Source organism: Erpetoichthys calabaricus, chromosome 6 (genome assembly GCF_900747795.2).
Source record: "Erpetoichthys calabaricus chromosome 6, fErpCal1.3, whole genome shotgun sequence".
NCBI lineage: Eukaryota > Metazoa > Chordata > Cladistia > Polypteriformes > Polypteridae > Erpetoichthys > Erpetoichthys calabaricus.
Genome location: NC_041399.2, coordinates 25,614,027 through 25,633,128, shown reverse-complemented (window position 1 = coordinate 25,633,128; position 19,102 = coordinate 25,614,027). Strand labels below are relative to the sequence as shown.

At 40.7% G+C, this 19,102-nt stretch overlaps 1 protein-coding gene across 1 annotated transcript in view; it reads left to right on the top strand.

Annotated features, from left to right (window-relative positions):
* Positions 1 to 19,102, top strand: part of ctnnd2a (catenin (cadherin-associated protein), delta 2a) — a 1,670,075-nt gene that overhangs the window by 1,335,860 nt on the left and 315,113 nt on the right. Inside the window, exon 12 of the mRNA XM_051929317.1 lies at positions 7,692 to 7,824. Coding sequence (XP_051785277.1) covers positions 7,692 to 7,824 — 133 coding nt within the window. The remainder of the gene's footprint in view (positions 1 to 7,691; positions 7,825 to 19,102) is intronic.

Sequence of the window (19,102 nt, the reverse complement as noted above, 5' to 3'; positions counted from 1 at the left end):
TTCACGAGAGAACTACTTAACGGATTTTTTCTATAATTTGCTTGAACATTCCGTTGATTTTTGTGACTTTCTCATCACTCTAAGTATCATAGTTTGCTTGTGGTACCAATTTATTAGTGCGAATCTGAGAGCGACTCATCGGGCTGCGGGGAGGGGGGTGGGCCCCTCCTCACAAACACATCTGCCTTGGGGCATACCCTTAACTCCGCTTAGTTAGTGAACGAGAGATTTACTTAATGGATTTAGATCGTTTTTTTCTAGAATTTCCTTGAACATTCCGGTTTATTTTGTGACTTCTGTCATTGTGCTAAGAATCATAGTTCTCTTGCAGGAACGATATATTCGTGCTAACCTGAGACAGAGGCTGCAGGCTGAGGGGAGTGGGAAGAGTGACATCAGGAGTGGGGAGCCAGGCACGGCTAGTATATATATATATATATATATATATATATATATATATATATATATATATATATATATATATATATATATATATATACTAGCCCCTTCGATGTTTATTCAGGGGGAGCAGCCCTGGACGGTGCAGTACATCCCCCTGGACACCGGATGGCCGCCCCCCTGGGTTAGAGCGGTGCCTCAGTCTCTTGCAGGGCTTCATGGGAAGTGGAGTTCCCCATAGCCCTGTTGGGGTCTGGGGTGTCCGCCAGGGGGAGCGGCATGGGTCCCTGAGCCCAGCTGGACTAATCTTCAACTCCACCTGGGAGTACAATTGGAAACAGGTGATCAAGCATCTGGAGCACTTCCGGGTGGGCCATGAAAGGAACCAGCAACTACCACTCAGGGGCCAGAGTCGGGTGGAAGGAGGACAAAGCTGTGGAGGAGTGGTGGGGAAAGAGAAAAGAGAGAAGAGTGTTTTGGTGGTGCTAAGTGCTGTACTTGGGACTGTGTATTGCTTGTGGGGTTCACGGGGAAGACGTGCCCCACAGATGTAGAAAATAAAAGTTTCTTGGTTTTTATACGTGCCTTCCGTGTCAAGTCTGTGTCGGGTAGGGCACAATATAGTGCCTTTCTTATAATATATATATGTCTATTGTCAAATTTCACAATGTATTTATTTATTTGTGTATTTATTTAAATTTATCCAAAATATTTCTCCATGATTGTTCCTGCTTTGTGCCTGATGCTTGCTGGGATAGGCTTCAGCTTCCCGGCTACCCTGCCATTGATCAGTGGGTTAAGAAAATGGATAGATGGTTGGATAAATGAGACTAGTTGTTCACAGCACAGTCACAGCACACAAGTGTGTCCACATTAGTTTATATTCTGCACTTTGCTTCATCTTAATGACTTACATTGTCTTTTAACCCCTCAAGCCAGTGACAGAATGTCAAAAAGTGCACTGATGTTGATATGAGACAATAATTAAGAATTTTTGTAAATCTGAGCATGACAAGATGTTGGCTGTAGTATGTAGATTTTAAAGTGGCTCTTTTAGCCATGTCATCTGCATGTTCTTGTCATGCCCTCATATTCCAGCTTACTCAGTGCCTGTCTGAATCTGGGAACATTAGTAGGTGACAAACCACCTCAAGATCCCAGATTAGAAACCGAGTGCAGCAATGTGACCGGTGACACCTCAGCACCACACTGGTTCAGATGCAATGAGGACAGTGTGAGGTTTTTTTTTTTAATGGTGGCTGGAGTGCCAGTCCTGATGCACACAACCCTGCAGGTTGGAGGGCCTACTTGTGGGGCTGGATGCCAATTAACGTCATACCCAGGACGGAGCAATTACAGGTTAATGGACTAGAGTCACTTCTGGTATTGATGGGATTTGAACTGGCAACCTTCTGATTACCAGTGCAGATCTCCAGCCTCAGAGCCACCACTCCGCCCTACATTAGTAGAAGAAAAATTTAATATGTGAGATACATGAATCATCAAAAATCAACACTTGAATGTTTGTAATACTTTTTAGTTTATTCTACATTGATATACAGGCACATTTCAAAATCTGACAATTATTATTAATACCTAGCCTTTCCATTACTGAATTTATAAATAAGCATAACTATGTGCAGAAAGTAACTTATTTTTCTGAAACAGTAGCAGTCAAAGTCAAAAACTGCCTGTGGCTGTCACTGCTAACATATTCACACATTCATCTCTTTAGATGTGATTTTAGTCAATGAGATCTTGGTTTTACAAGGAAATTGATGTTGGTAATCAATGGATTGAAAATGGATTAAAGTGTTCTTATGTTTTATGAACAAAAAAAGAAAAATCCAATGGCCAAGTGTGTTTATAATTCACAATGCTGGCAGAGGCACACAGCCACAGTTGTTGAAGATTTATTTTCATGTACTCGTGTCACGGGGGACCCCCAGGCTATCCAGCCCGACCGATGGGACCTCAGGCTCTCTTCACCTATCCAGTGACCTAAACGAGGCTTATTGTTGGTGAGAAGGGGGTCTTACTGCATGTGGTTATTGGAACAAACAAATTTTTGGCTAATTCTTAGCACTTTCAATAAGACCCTTAAGAGATTTTACAGCAAACAGGACCCAAGATGCTAAGTAAGAATTTAAGATTAAGACTTTGACAATATTAAAATTTATCTCCTAGTATGTAAACATTCATAAGATATCAAGGTTACTAAACTGGATAAAATAGACATACAGTGGATTCAGAAAGAATTCAGACCCCTTTACTTTCTGCACACTTTATTTAATTTTCTTATCAATCGACAAAGTGAAAACACATTTTTAGGAAGTTTTCTAATTTATTAAAAAATCAAAACTAAAATCTCCTATTCATATAAGCATTCAGACCCTTAATTCATTACTTTGTTAAAGCCCCTTTGACAACAATTCCAGCTTTGAGTTTTCCTGGGTACGTCTCTATTAGCTTTGCACTCCTGAATTGGAGCAGTTTATCCTAACAGATCCTCTCAAACTCCATTAGATTGAATAGAAAGCATCGCTAAACCCCCATCTGCAAATGTTTTATGGGGTGTAAGTGTGGGCTTAGGCTAAGTCGGTCATGAACAGTCAGAACCTTGTCCCAAAGCCATTCCAGTGCCATCTTGGTTAATGTATGCTTTGGGTCATTGTCGTGCTGAAAGGTGAACCGACACACCAAGTCTGAGGTTGGCTTGATCTCTGGAGCAGGTTTTCTTCAAGGATCCCTTTGTATTTGACAGCATTCATCCTTCCCTCCATTCTGAGGGACGAAGCCCCCCATAGCATAATGCTGCCACCACCATGGTTTACTGTAGGGACTGTATTAGGAAAGTGATGAGCAGTGCCTGGTCTCCACTAGACATAATGCTTGGAAGTTCTCCCCAAAGAGTTGAGTTTTGTCTCATCAGACCCCTCGTGAACTCAGAGTCCTTTAAACTGTCATTTGCCTTTTACTCAAGAGTGGCTTCTGTCTAGCTACTCTACAGTATGTGCCTGATTGATGGAGTGCTGCTGAGATGGTTATCCTACCATCCTTATCAGCAGAGGACTCTCTCAAGCAGTGTTAGAGAGACCATTGTGTTCTTGGTCACCTCCCTGACCAAGGCCCTTCTTGCCCGGCTACTCAATTTAACTGCATGGCCAAATCTAGGAAGAGTCCTGGTGGTTCCAAACTCCTTCAGTTCCAAAATTATTGAGGCCACTGTGCTCCTGGGAACAGTGAAAACATCAGAAATAGTTTTATCTCCTTGACCTCTTCTATGCCCCACCACAGTTTTATCGTGGAGGTCTACAAAAAATTCCTTGGGCTTCATTGTTTGGTTTTTGTCCTGAAACAAGAAATTCATTTTTATTGAATTTTGAAATCTTATTCGCTTAATGATGCTGACATTGCATTAGGTCAATTGAGCTAAAAGTTATTTGCTGCTATATTTTCATCTGTTCTCATCTTCTGACGCTTTTGGTTTTCGGTTTCCAACAAGAGTTGGCCAATATTGATGGATTCCACTTGCCCCGATACCGGGAAAACCTTTTACTATTTTCTTCACTGACAACACCAAGATTAGCAGGGAAAGAGTCAAAGTGTGAACACAGAAAATGAATCTTTAGTGACACGTTGCACTTCATGGTTTTGCATGCTGGAGACAGTTCAGTGTTCTTTAGTTAGCAAGAAATGTCTCAACAACATCCTTGAATGCCTTCCATACTGTTCTGCCATTACAGAGTGGCAAGTTCTACTTGATGTCATGAGATTCTTTAGCACAAATGTTCTACTTGCAGAATTTGGTATATCAGAACTCTGTTTCTAGGAGCAGTGCCACAGCTTTAAGATCACCATAGACGTTCTATCTATCTATCTATCTATCTATCTATCTATCTATCTATCTATCTATCTATCTATCTATCTATCTATCTATCTATCTATCTATCTATCTATCTATCTATCTATCTATCTATCTATCTATCATATAGTGCATTTATATCTAGCGAGCACATGCAAGCTAAAGACAGACATGGGTGGCTGGACACGGGACCCTGGATTTTTTCAGGAGCAGCTCTCATTACTGTGCCTCTAAAATCAGATACAATAAATCATTTCAATTCTAAGCTTCCTGATTAGCATGCAAAATATATACTGATAATCAAAAAATAAAATATACCTGTATAGTGTGCATATTAATCAAGTGTTTCCTACACTGTTTTCGGGTTTGCATCTTTGAGGTTTCACGGCCCAGGAAATGATGCGATTTTGTTGAGCTAATTTGTAGTTGATTCTTGTCTTGTCTTTTACTCTTTAACACTTTTAACATGTGACATTGTAGCAGTAATTGGCATACTCAAATGCTCAGGAGGCAGTACATCATTGTTATGTTCTACCTGGCCCTCAAACTCAAAGTAGATCATACCCTACAATTTAACTTTGGGCTTTAAAAATACATCCTGGTGAACAAAACCCAGCCTTACCCCAAATACCAGTTTTATGCTAGTAAACTAGCAACAATATTTGATAAGTAACTGCGAGAAAAAGGCAAAAAATGTCACAAACTGGAAGGACACGGAACTGTCACCAAAACCCAAAGCGTGCAACAAAAATCAAAGTCAAAAATAAGAGCACTGTCATTTTTTAATTTTTTGAAGTAATTTCTTGGTCTCAAAGTTATTAAGCTAATGTCTTGGGTATTTCTGAGGTCAAGGAATTTGGTAGTTACATTTATTCTTTGTTGTAATGTGTTTTTATGAAATTTTCTTTTTAAATTCTTTTGTCCTCGACCCTAACCCTAACCGTAAGTCTAAGCCCTAACCCTAAGCTTAACCCTAAACGCCGCCATTGCTGTTTTGCAGTTGTTAGGTTGCTGATAACCTTAATGGCCGGAGGTGCACGTTGTGTAACGTCATCACCGCGACAGTCAGTATCACACAATTCTGACTCATCGAAGTATCTAACATTATTGTATAGAACTTGCCGTGTGACGTATCTCATTAGTTTGATCTCTTGCTTTTCACTCATTTTTATTTCTTGACCTCGATTCTTGTCTCTTCTATTGATATATAAATACCACTCAACTTCTTCACTCCTGTTCCCTCTCGCTTTGTCAATGTTGACTAAGATTTCTGCTTCATGCTTTGGACTCTGATTAAAATACTATGTTTCTTACTTGCTGGCCTCAGTCTTAGGTTGCTTTTCTGACTTCATCTCCTGGGCCTTATTTTCAGTCCATCTATAACTGATTCTTTCTGTTCAGTTATATACAGGGCTGGAGAGATGGCAGTGGAATTTTTAACAAGATTGTTTCATGGAATCTTGGAAAGTGAGAGGATGCCTGAGGAGTGGAGAAGAAGAAGTGTACTGGTGCCAATATTTAAGAATAAGGGGGATGTGCAAGACTGCAGTAACTACAGAGGGATAAAATTGATGAGCCACAGCATGAAGTTATGGGAAAGAGTAGTGGAAGCTAGGTTAAGAAGTGAGGTGATGATTAGTGAACAGCAGTATGGTTTCATGCCAAGAAAGAGCACCACAGATGTGATGTTTGCTCTGAGGATGTTGATGGAGAAGTATAGAGAAGGCCAGAAGGAGTTGCATTGTGCCTTTGTAGACCTGGAGAAATCATATGACAGGGTGCCTCCAGAGGAGTTGTGGTATTGTATGAGGAAGTTGGGAGTGGCAGAGAAATACGTAAGAGTTGTACAGGATATGTATGACGGAAGTGTGACAGTGGTGAGGTCTGCGGTAGGAGTGACGGATGCATTCAAGGTGGAGGTGGGATTACATCAGGGATCGGCTCTGAGCCCTTTCTTATTTGCAATGGTGATGGACAGGCTGACAGACGAGATTAGACAGGAGTCTCCGAGGACTATGATGTTTGCTGATGACATTGTGATCTGTAGCGATAGTAGGGAGCAGGTTGAGGAAACCCTGGAGAGGTGGAGATATGCTCTGGAGAGGAGAGGAATGAAGGTCAGTAGGAACAAGACAGAATACATGTGTGTAAAAATGAGAGGAACGGTCCATGGAATGGTGAGGATGCAAGGAGTAGAGTTGGCGAAGGTGGATGAGTTTAAATACTTTAAATACAGAGTACAGAGTAACAGGGAGTGAGTAAGAGAGGTGAAGAAGAGAGTGCAGGCAGGGTGGAATGGGTGGAGAAGAGTGTCAGGAGGGATTTGTGACAGACGGGTATCAGCAAGAGTGAAAGTGAAGATCTATGGGATGGTAGTGAGAAATCAAGAGTGAAGGAAGGAGCAAGAGAGCCTAGACGGAAAAAGACTGAGGGGAATAGTGAGCCAATCAGCTAATTTAAAATCTCCTTCTACTGGTAAACCTGTTCCACTGAAGTACAGTAAGTAGCAAGGAGGGATAGGAAGCTCTGAACGACTCTCTGTGGGCACCGAAGTCAGCAGCAGAGGGAGAGCTGGTGAGGCTGAGTTTGGTGATGATGTTTAATTCTGCTGAGAAAGAGCGGAGGAGACAGGAAGATTGTCTGAGGAGATCTGCAGGCTCGACACTTCCCAATCATGTGAGACTGGAATAAACAGAGCGATCAGTTTGTCTCAAGGCTCTTAGCATTTAGGTGGCGATGTTGTGACATGGCACCGTTTATGAGCGCTGGGTGTGTCGTGCTTAGGAAGGTTGTGGATCTGAGGAACGAATTCATGACTGTCTGATCTTTCTTGGATTTTACCTGTTATATTCCTTTATGGCCTGATTTTACAAAACTCCCAAAGCCTCTGATTTTATAAGTATTTATTTCTTCATGTCATGGTTTATATTGATTTTTGCACGGTATCAAGTCTTTCTTTGCACATTGCACCTACAAACTCATTGCGGACCCTCTCTTGCCCTAATCCATCCTCACTTACAAACTACCAAATGACCCACCAAGAGTGGCGTCCATGGCTGCAGGGAGAGTCACAAACCTTATGGGGGTCCCTGGTCAATTAGAGCAGACAAAGACAAAGTCGGACACAATCCTGGAGACCGAGGCCAACTGGCCACCCAGCCAATCTGCGCTTGGCCATCTAATATGACAACAGAATCATAATGTGGTGTACTGTATGCATAGGAATGTCTTCTCTTTATTATTATATAACTAATTAAATGTTTTATCATTATTAAGAAAAATATTTTAAAAGAATAGTTCTAATATTTCAATTCAATATATGCCTTTAGAAAGTGTTAGATTACCTTACTTTGTATAATGGTACATTGAATAGAAAAGAGCACAAAAGGAGAACTAAATGAAATACTTTTTGTCATTTTGTTTTCAGAGAGTTTGGATGGAGAGACCCAGAGCTTCCCGAAGTTATCCAGATGCTGCAACATCAGTTTCCATCAGTTCAATCCAACGCTGCTGCTTACCTGCAACATCTGTGTTTTGGAGACAACAAAATCAAAGCTGAGGTACAGGAACTAAAGCTCGTCATACTTCAGTAGTTTTGTCTCTGAGCATTCAGGTTTTGTATTGCTTAATACACATGGAACACTTGTGGAGCATATCCAAAAGCAAAAGTCTCAACCTATGGCACGCTTGGCACATGGAACGATTTTCAATGGCATTCTGATTGAATTGAAATATAGTAAAAAAATATATATTTTAATTACAGCACACGAATTCGCTCCATCACCTATGTTTTGTGTATGCGACTCACATAGAAATGGAAACCATGTGTTCAGTGCAGGCCATGGTACGTTAAACAAACCTTTTGTTATTATATTGTAATTACAGCGCATGCATTTGCACTCCACGTCCCCCACCCACGTTTTGCGCATGCGACTCACAGTAACCATGTGTTCAGTGCAGGCCGTGATACGTTAAAACAAACCTCTTGCTATTATTAAGTAATATACTGCCCTAAAATGACTCATAAAAGACAAAAACAGGTTGTTCGCTCTTTTCAAGACTCTTGGACGAATGAATATGGATTTGTACAACAAAAGGAACATGCTGTGTGTGCGTTATGCTTTGAAAGCGTCATGTGTCGTACATCAAGTGTACAAGGACATTATCAAACTTAACATCAGTCCACGTTTAAAAACTCTGATGAGAAAAGTGAAGCTATAAAATGGGCTGTTTCTGGCTTTAAGAAACAAACTACTTATTTTAGTCGGAATAATTGGAACCAAAAATAAACCCACCGAATTAACTATCAAAAAATTTGACAAAACATTCTTTTCACATATGATCCTATGTCTCTCTATTAGAAAAAAAAAATCTTGGAAGGAAACGAGATGTGATTTCCTCGGAGAGACACTTATATGTTCCGCAAGACGAGACCACACCCGGAGCTGGAAATGAAGGAAAAAGAGTAGATGACAAAGTAAAACGTTGTAACGAATTCAAAAATGTTGGCGCGGTACACATGCAGAGCAGGTTAGAGATAATGGAAGTACGGAAATTCAAAAGTCTCAAAAAAGAATAGGAAAGATTGCATTAGTGCAAACCAATGCAAATTATTACTCAGTGAAATAACGGAACAGCAAAAACCGATCGAATATATTGTTCAGATTTAACGTTTAAGTCGGAGATGTAGATTAGACGTAGATTGTCTAATACGTATTGCCAGCAAAAATTAAAAGATTCTTAAAATGTTGGCGCAGTATGAAGTCCCGTGAAACATTCTTTCAAGTCACGCACTACTTACAAGTATTTTCAAACAAGACCACGGTCATATAACCTCAGTCGTATGAATGCTTTTGGCAGACACACTTCCTGCGCTCTCAGCTCTTATAAATTTTATCAGGACAATAATTTTATACATTCTAGATGACATGTCCACGACTAAGCGAAGAAGAAAGAGCATGGACAAACATTTGAAAAAGTCATTTGATTTACTAGAGAGAAAGAAACAATATTCACTCACAGGCAGGTATGTGTTGCGTTGTCATGATGTAAGTCCAAACACGGAATCAAAATTCAATGCAATCTTGAAGAAAAGTTCATTCCAAATATTGTTTTTATTAAAATTTTAAAGTAAAAGTGAAAATAATGCATATGTAACAATTCCCATGAAAATAACAGTCTCTTAAAATTGTATATCCGGTTAACCAAACCCGGGGGCAGGCAAGCGAAGCGAGCCTCCTAGTATTTTAAAATATTGCATGACCAATAATATAAGATCCGGTCATAAAGGGCTTTATTATAACCGGACCAATTTTGATACTACTGTATATATAACAAAATTGGTAGAATTATGTTGGCACGCGGAGTAAAATTGTCAGATAGGTTTGACACAACACTGCTGAAAGGTTGCCGACCCCTGAACTATAGCATAGACCCCATAAAATAACTCTTGTCAGTCTCTGGCCAGAGTAAAACAAAATTATACTCGATCATGTTTGGTTTGCAGTTTTCCATTGTGGCATTTTAAATCTTCAGCATGACATTTCATGGAATAGATTTTACTTGAATATTCAGATATATTTTTAAATTCTTTCAGCCAGTGCATACATCATTCCTGTACAGTAGTTTATAGGCAAAAAATCGATAGCTGCTTTGAGTCACTGTTCTTGGGCTCTACCTTCTGCGCCGCATTCCCATTAAAAGGGCTGATCCTAATTTTCAAGACACTAAGCAAGTTTTTCATGTGAGTCTTTTGATAACATTGAAAGCTCAGATTCAACCCCACTATCCCTTAGATCAGTGTTGCCCATCAGGCAGCGGAAACTGATTCTCCTTTTGTCAGCCGAAAGGAAGAAGCCTTCCTTTGTTTCAAGGGCATTTGGGGTAAACTGACTGAGTTTCCTAGGTTAGGATAATTAAAAGTAACTAATTGCAAATTAAAGTGAAAAAAGACAAAAGGGCAGAAAACAATTAGCGTGCCTACAAGGATTTTATTTGCTAATGAGTCTAATAGGTAAAGTTGTCTTGAGAGGGGCACTGATTAACGGGAACTGACATTTCCCATAACGTATCACCTCACAGACTCCAGTCTGCATCTGAAATGGAATATTCTTCAGCACACGTACAGAACAATCAGAAATGGGATTTTTTTTCCAATGTCAGGGGTTACTTCTGTTCACACTATAAATTGTATAGTGTCTGGTTTACACGTCAACTTATCTCACACTATTCAAGAATTTGTTGGCTCTTAGGTAATGGCAATAGGTTAGCAACTAACTGAGAAACAGCAGTATATTACTGGGCACTAGGACAGCCTTTACCTACATTGTAAGTCAATAAATGGTTTTCTTCTATGAACATTAAATGTCAAATGTCATCTTGATACAAAATTAATGTTTATGCTGCTATGTAGGATTCGCAAGAATATAAGACCTCAAAAATGTGTTGGTATGCTCATTGATAGACCTGGCATTTAACACATAAGCAGAACAGAAGCTGCACATTATTAAAATGTACATAGTAATAAAAAGGAATATACACTGGATTGTCAAAGTATTTAGACCCCTTTACTTTTATACATTTTGCTTTGTTGCGGCCTTGTGCTAGAATCATTTCAATTATATTTTTATTTTTTAAACTCAATATCCCAGAATGACAAAGATATGGAAGGATTTTAGAAATGTTTACAACGTAAAGTCCCAAAAAAAGAAAGATGGGGTACCAACCACGCCACCTCATTTTCTGCAATTGTCCAAAACACTGAACAAAAATGAGCATGCTGTGGTGCAACAGAAAGGAGGCGTATCGGATGCTGTGTGAGCCTAGGCGACTTATTTAAAAATTCAGCTCTGTCTAGCAGATCCAGGTCAGGGAGCTCGTCATGCGAGACTGCTATCCTCAGACTGAGGAAACATCTTCCGGGAGCTCTTGGATTTATATGGTCCCACCCAGAAGAGGCAGGGCTTCAATGGTAAAAGGCGGGGCTTAGATGCCCTCAGTGGGTGGCTTCTCGGAAATGCAGAGGAGATAAGACACGGTACTGTTACCAGTGGTGCCCCCTGTTACCCTGGAGGGGTATTTCCTACTTTATCTGAGCCTGGAAGTTGATTGTCAGATGCCCATGTATGACAACAAATTTATTAAAAATCAAAAGCTGAAATATCAGCTTGAAACAAGTATTTAGACCCTTACTCAATACTTCACCTGCCTGTGCTCCAATTGGAAAAAGAAGTTGTAAGCTGCTTTGGATAAAGGCATTGGCCAAATAAAGAAATGTAAATATTGTAACAAAGGCGCTATGTAGGCACCTGACCCAACACAGATAGACACGGAGGCACGTATGAAACAACCAAAGAGTTTATTTTTTCTTCACCCGTGGGCGCACATCTTCCCCGTGACCCACAGGCAGTACACAGTCCCAAAGCACAACAAGAACCACAACACAACATTTTCTCCTTTACCACCACTCCTCCTCAAGCTTAGTCCTCCTCCTCCCGACTCTGGCTCTCGAGTGTTGGTGGCTGGCCCCTTTTATAGCCCACCCGGAAGTGTTCCAGGTGTTTGATCACCTGGTCCCAATTGCACTTCCGGGTGGGGCTGATGACTCCTCCAGCCTGGCTGTTGAATCCAGACAGCCCACCCCCAGTGGCCACCCCGGGTCCTAACCAGGCTGTGGAGGACTCCATCTCCCACGGAGCCCAGCGGGAGGTTGGGGAATCACCGACCCCCAGGGAGGCTGCCACCAAGCATCCCGGGGGAGGTATTGAGCTGCCCATGGTTGCTCCCCCGGAACATAAGCAGCAGGGGTGTCCCAGCCGGGTCCCATGTCACAATATATGTGTGTACTTTGTTGAAGCCCCTTTGGCAGTGAATACAGTCTGGAGTCTTTTGACGTGACAAGCTTCACACACTTGGATTTGGGGATTTTTCCATTCTTCAACTCTGTCGGGTTGGATGGAGACCATCAGTGGACTGCTATTTTACGGTCTCTCCAGAGATGTTTGATTGGGTTCAACTCTGGGCTTTGGCTGGGACACTCAAGGACATGCCCATAGTCATCCCTAAGCCACTCCTGTGTTGTCTTTTCTTTGAGCTTAGGGTCATTGTCCAGTTGGAAAGTAAACCTTCATCCCAGCCTGAGGTCCAAAGCATTCTGGGGCAGGTTTTCATTATGGATTTCACTGTACTTTACTCTGTTCAACTTTTCCTCAATTCTGTTTAGTCTTCTTGTCCGTGCCGCTGAAAAAAACCCAACATCATGATGTTGCCACCACCATGGTTCACAATTCGAATGGTATTGCATAGGTGATAAGTGGGGCCCAGGGCTGTCTTAACAGCATTATAGGACTCCAGGCAAAACAGTGCAATGGGGCCCCTACCTATACAACCACTCAGCAAGTCACAATATACATAGATTAGCATAGGGCACCTATGCCTGTGGGGGCCCCGGGATACTGTCCAGCATGCCCATGTGTTAAGATGGCCCTGGTGGTACCTAGTGGTACTCCAGATATGACTCGAATCTTGGTTGCATCAGACCAGAGAATCTTGTTTCTGACAGTCTGGGAGTCCTTTAGGGACTTTTTTGTGAACTCCAAGTGAGCTTCTGTGTATCTTTTACTGAGGAGAAGCTTTTGTCTGTCCACTTTGTCATAAAGTCCAGACTGATGGATTGTTGCAGAGGTGATTGCCCTTCTAGACGTTTCTCTCATCTCCATACAGGTTCTCTGGAGCTCAGCCAGATTGTCATCTTCCTTTGCATGACCGTTCTCCCCTGATTGCTCAGTTTTGCAGAGTGGCCAGCTCTAGGAAGAGTCACAGTTGTTGAAATGTCTTGAATTTTAAAATTAATGAAGTCATCTGTGCTTTTGAAAACCTTCAATGCTGCATGATCAGCAGAGTTGTGTCACTGAGCTCCGCAGGCAGTTAGTTCCTTCAGCCTTGTGGCTTAGTTTTTTGCTCTGATACACATTGTCAGCTGTTGGACCCTCTATAGACGGGCATGTGCCTTTCCTAATTGTGTGTAACCAATTGAACTGACCACAGGTGAACTCCAAAAAAGGTGTTAGAAGCATCTCAATGATGGCCAATAGAATAGGTTGCAGCTAGGCCAGATTTCAAGTGTCATAGCAAAGGGTCTGAAAACTTGTGATAATGTGATAATTCAGCTTTTTATTTTTATTAAATTTTCAAACATTTCTAAAACTCAATTTTTGCTTTTTTTCATTCTGGAGTATTGGATATTGTTTGATGAGGGAAAAATGAATGTAAACGGTTTTAGCACAAGTCTACAACATGGCAAAATGTGAAAACAGTCTGAATACTTTGTGAAGGAACTGTATATGTAGTAGAGCATTTTTGTTTTCTGTAATCAAATGAGTTTACATCAACAACAGCTATGCGCCCCCCCCCACCCCCCTTTGATGTTTAATGTCTCCTGACAGGTTGACACCTTGAATTCAATAAGGTGTGACCACATCTGTTCAATGCTGGAGTTTCACTTCAGGCTCTTCATAGGCTGTGTCCTTATAGTGGAATTTGCACATGACTCTTAATTAAAATTATAGTAGTAAAGGTCAAGAATTCCTTAATAGTTTTCACAAACAACTCCTGAAGAAATGACCCAGATAATAGGAATATGACATCTCTCTATTTTAAAAAAGAAATCTTGGAAGGAGACGAGATGTGATTTTCTCAGAGAGACACTTATACGTTAAACAGATTTAAACACACACGGGGCCGGAAATAAAGGACAAAGAGTAGATGACAAAGTAGAACATCGTAAAGAATTTAAAAAATGTTGGCGCAGTACACATGCAGAGCAGGTTAGAGATAATGGAAGTACGAAAATTCCAAAGTCTCAAAAAAAGAATAGGAAAGATCACTTTAGCGCAAAAAAACAGAAATTAGTAGTCGGTGAAATAATGGAACATATTGAATATATAGTTCGAATTTAAACTTTAAGTTGGAGACTTGTAGATCGTCTAATTCATGTTGCCAGTGAGAATTAAAAGATTCCAAAAATGTTGGTGCAGTATGAAGTCCCGTGAGATGGACACTTTTAACTTGAGATTCTTTCAAGTCACGCCCGACTTACAAATATTTTCAAACAAGACCACGGTCATCTAACCTCAGTCGTATGAATGCTTTTGTCAGACACACTTCCTGTGCTCTCAGCTCTTATAAATTTTATCAGGACAATAATGTTATACATTCTAGATGACACGTCAACGACAAAGCGAAGAAAAAAGAGCATGAACAAACATTCGAAAAAGTCATTTTATTTATTAGAGAGAAAGAAACGATATTCACTCATGGGCAGATAAACGTTGAGTTGTCACGATGTAAGTCCAAACACGGAATCAAAACTCAATGCGATCTTGAAGAAAAGTTAATTCCAAGTATTGTTTTTACTAAAGTTTAAAAGTAAAAGTGAAAATAATGCTTATGTAACAATTCCCATGAAAATAACAGTCTCTTAAAATTGTACATCCAGTTAACCAAACCCCGGGGTGGGCGAGCGAAGCAAGCTGGGGGCAGCCTTGGTTTATGATCATCAGTTCATGAAGTGAAGTGACGTTACCAGCTGAGTACACCACAGTGTAGAATATCACACTGGTCATCACAGAGTTGTAGAAGATGTGAAGGAGGTCACTACCCACGTTAAAGGAACGCAGTCTCTTAAGAAAATAGAGCCCATTCTGCCCTTTCTTATACAGCTCCTCTGATCAAAAACATTCCAATTTGCATAGAGTAAGCTCATTTGCATAAAATAAAATCCCCTTTTTTATGCAAAATATGTTCTCATCAAGTCAATTTGTGTGAGTATTGAAGACCTTAGTCACACGCTCACTTTTCTCCCGTGTTCAATTCTGTCAAATGGTAGATAACCAGTAGCAGTCACACCCCTATTTCAGGAGCATTTTTATCCTCCGATCATAAGGCGACTCACTTACTGACAATGTTGGTTAGTGTATTTATTGCATGTACAGTGAATTCAGAAAGTATTCAGACCCCTTCACTATTCTGCACACTGTATCGCTTTGTAGATTTAATTTAAAATGGATAAATTTGACATTTTTCTCCATCAGTCCACACTCAGTAACCAATAATAACAATGTGAAGACATGTTTTCAGAAAAGTTTCCAAATTTATTAGAAATCAAACATTAAAATCTGTCACTCTTGCAAGTATTCAAACCCTTAATTCAGTACATTGTAGAAGCTCCTTTGGCAGCAATTCCAACTTTGGGTCTTCATCTACAAGTGCTGAAAAGGTCCTTACCTCCCCAAAACTATTATGGTCTGCAGCATCCTGTCCACCCTGATAAGAAAGTCAGTTTACTTTACTGCAGAGTTTTCTTCCAGCTTGGTGGAACTTCCCGTTATGTGCACATCCTCCTCCTACTTCTTCTTTTTAAGTTGGTTTTCTGAGGTTAACAGTGACAGAGTAAGGAAACCATTTACAGTATTACAATATAAAGGGAACTGAACCACAGAAGAACGATGGCCCACACAGACACGCAGGTGCATTTCCTGAAGGTTCTCAGCGAGTGAGGATGTGCAACTGATGCATGATTCATTCAAGCCGACAGAACTTCCTTTACAGGTAAGTAAGCACATGTTAATTTAATGTGCTCCACGGGATGCTTATTATATTTGCTAAAAGAAGCCCAGAGTGTTGCTTTAAAGCTAACATCGAATGTGAAATTCCAATAATCACTGGAATCAGTAAGCAGATTTCATTTTAAAATAGCCAGTCTTTCAAGCATTACATACTGAAACTATAAGATGGTGTTTTCCCACCTGTCTTAAGTTGTCCGTGTTAGTCTGTTCCCAATGCACTTGTTAGCATGCACGATAATAGGATTGGTGATGGGAAGGAAAAAGTGGAACATGCTGTCATCTTCTGAAGCGCCGGGAACGGATAACTGTTTCCCTAAGGCTAGTTTGAACAGGAGATGGCACTAACACACAGAAAAAAAAATTATATTTATTCCTCAACAAAATTAAACCTAGGAAACAGCTGGTAGCATTAAAGAACTGTCATCTTAGTGAGCAGACAAAGAAGGCAATTAAACCATTATTCTAAACGACTGCATTGTATAGCTTCATGGAGCGCGTGGTATAAGACCTTCATTGTTTGTTTGTTGGAGAAACAAATTTAAAATGAAACAAAAGAAATGGATGTGACATCGTCAGCTCTTTCTGTGGGCTGCGCACTTTCACACTGTGAATTCTGGAACAATTATGTGCACGGTGTTCGCTGTCACGACTTTCCTCGTTTACGGTGGATAAAACCTAATTAGTTAGTTTAGCCCAGACTGCAGCTGGATGATTTGCGTCTCAAAAAGTTTGCATATTAATGCGTCAAAGGTGTTATGATTTTCTAGTTTATTTGAACAGGATGAGAACAAGTGCCATAATTCATTTTTTTAGGAAGGTTGTCACTTTTTATTATTGCTGCAATTTTTTTTCATCTTACTCCTTTTGGTAGGAAAATAAAAGACTCTCACGCATCAGCGTTATTATGGATTTATGGGCCCCTGGGCACATGATGTGTCACTCTCACTATGCTGACCTAGTCAGGAATCAGTCAAGGGATACATTAATATTAAAATTGGCCTTAGATTTGTTCAGGTTGTGACCAGAAGGGGTGCTCCGGTGATATCCCCAAAACCAGAAGAAGCCAAGGAGGCCCAAGCAAATGAAATGAATGATTTAGCATGACAGAATAAAGGTGCAGGGCTAGGAATACAACAGGAGGGATGCCCTCCACCCAGTCACGTCAGGCCTTACCAACACTTCAAAATGTTTATGTGCTGCAATCCTGCACACCGAAAGTTAATTCTGAAACTACAGGGTGGCGCACGAAAACCTGAACCATCTCCGAGCTTCTGAATTGAGCTATTATACAGGCGGGTGCCGTTGTGATCGTGGAGCATAGTTGTTGCGATGGGGTCATCAGCCCCAACTGTGCATTAGTAAGGAAGCTATGAGCCAGTGGGTACAGACGTGCATGAAAGAGATCTGGAAGATGTATTCTCTGCAACAGAGGATTGGATTAGTGGAGGCGTATGTGTCTACCAGATCTTTTAAGGAGCAGTATTCACGAGTTGGTGAAGAAGTGGCGTAAGACTGGGTCAGTTGTAAACTGCAAAAAGAATCGGGACCCATCCATTCGTACACCTGCGGTCCTAGCAGATATTCAGGAATGGATGGCCAGAAGCCCTAGGAAATCGACACGTAAATTGGCACAACAAGTGAATGTTTTGTTCAGGTCTTGCCAACGTGTGTTGCACACACTACAAATGAAGCCGTACAGAATGACTTGTGTCCAAGAACAGAAGGAAAACGACAAGGAAAACGTGTATTTTATTGCACATGGCTCCTTCAAACAATTGCGATTGGATTTTTATATTGTATATCTTTCGTTTCGTGTTCGGGCTAAGAAATGTACGTCGACGTTGGAGTAGGAGATGGTTCGGTTTTTCGTGTGCCACCCGATAGAAGCTGTTTGTATCGGAGATGACCTACAAAACTGGATCTTGGGTGGGTTGACTGGCAGGAGACAAAGAGGACACACAAGGTGAGAATGCTACCTGTGGAGTGCGGTCATCAATGGGTGTCTGTTTCTGGGATCATTCATTTTTCTAACTTATAGTAATGAGACAGATTTTGGTACAGTTGTAAACTATGCAGAAGATTCTAGAACTGGAGGGATCGCAGATACTGTGGATGAAGCAAAAACAATTCAGAAAGACCTGGACAAGCTTCGGTACTGGGCAAACACTTGAGAAATGCAGTTGAATGTAGAAAAGTGCATAATGCTACACATGGGCAAAAGGAACATCGATTAACAATTGCAATATGGGAAACACTGTCCTAAATTAAGCAATCTCTGAAAAGATTAAGGGGTTTATACTGACACAATTTCATCATCTAAGCAATGTGTCGAAAGAATTAAAAAGCAAATAAAATGTTACCTTCTATCACAAAACTGTTGAATGTACATGGGGGGACGCTCTTCTCAGACAATCATACATAATGCACTAGTGAGACCACATCTGGAGTACCGTGTGCACTTCTGGTCACCTCACCACAAAAAAGACAGAGCAGAACTTGACGCTGTTCAGAGGAGAACAACCACAAGCATCCCAGGACTTAAGGACACGTCGTACTCTGACAGACTCTGAGAATTAAACCTGCTTAGTCTCAAGCAGAAGAGACTGTGTGGACACCTAGTCTAGGTTTTCAATGTTCTTAAAAGCATTGATGAAGAAGATCCTACCAAATTCATTCAGCTTAAGGGTAAATCACATACTCGAGAATATCAGTGGAAATTAAAGGCAAGTGCATTTAGAACTGAAGCCAGGAAGCACTTCATTAACCAAAAAGATTTGTGAATCTGGAACAAACTATCGAGAGATGTAGCTGAAGCAGAAACCTTGACAACCTTTAAAAAGTAACAGGATGAGGTATTGGGACAGCTTAGCTATTAGCTAAACAAACGAGGTTGACGGATTTCTTATATTCTGATGTTCTATGTCGGTAGATTACATTATTGAACATTATGTTTACCTCAGGAAAAATGAGCCAAAAACGTTGAAGTTTTTTCAACGAGAAAAATGTTATTATATTTAACAAAAATATCCATCCATCCATCCATTTTCCAACCCGCTGAATCCGAACACAGGGTCACAGGAGTCTGCTGGAGCCAATCCCAGCCAACACAGGGCACAAGGTAGGAAACAATCCTGGGCAGGGTGCCAACCCACCGCAGTAACAAAATATGTACATACTAAAACATCAACATAAATACAGTGGAAATGACATGTCT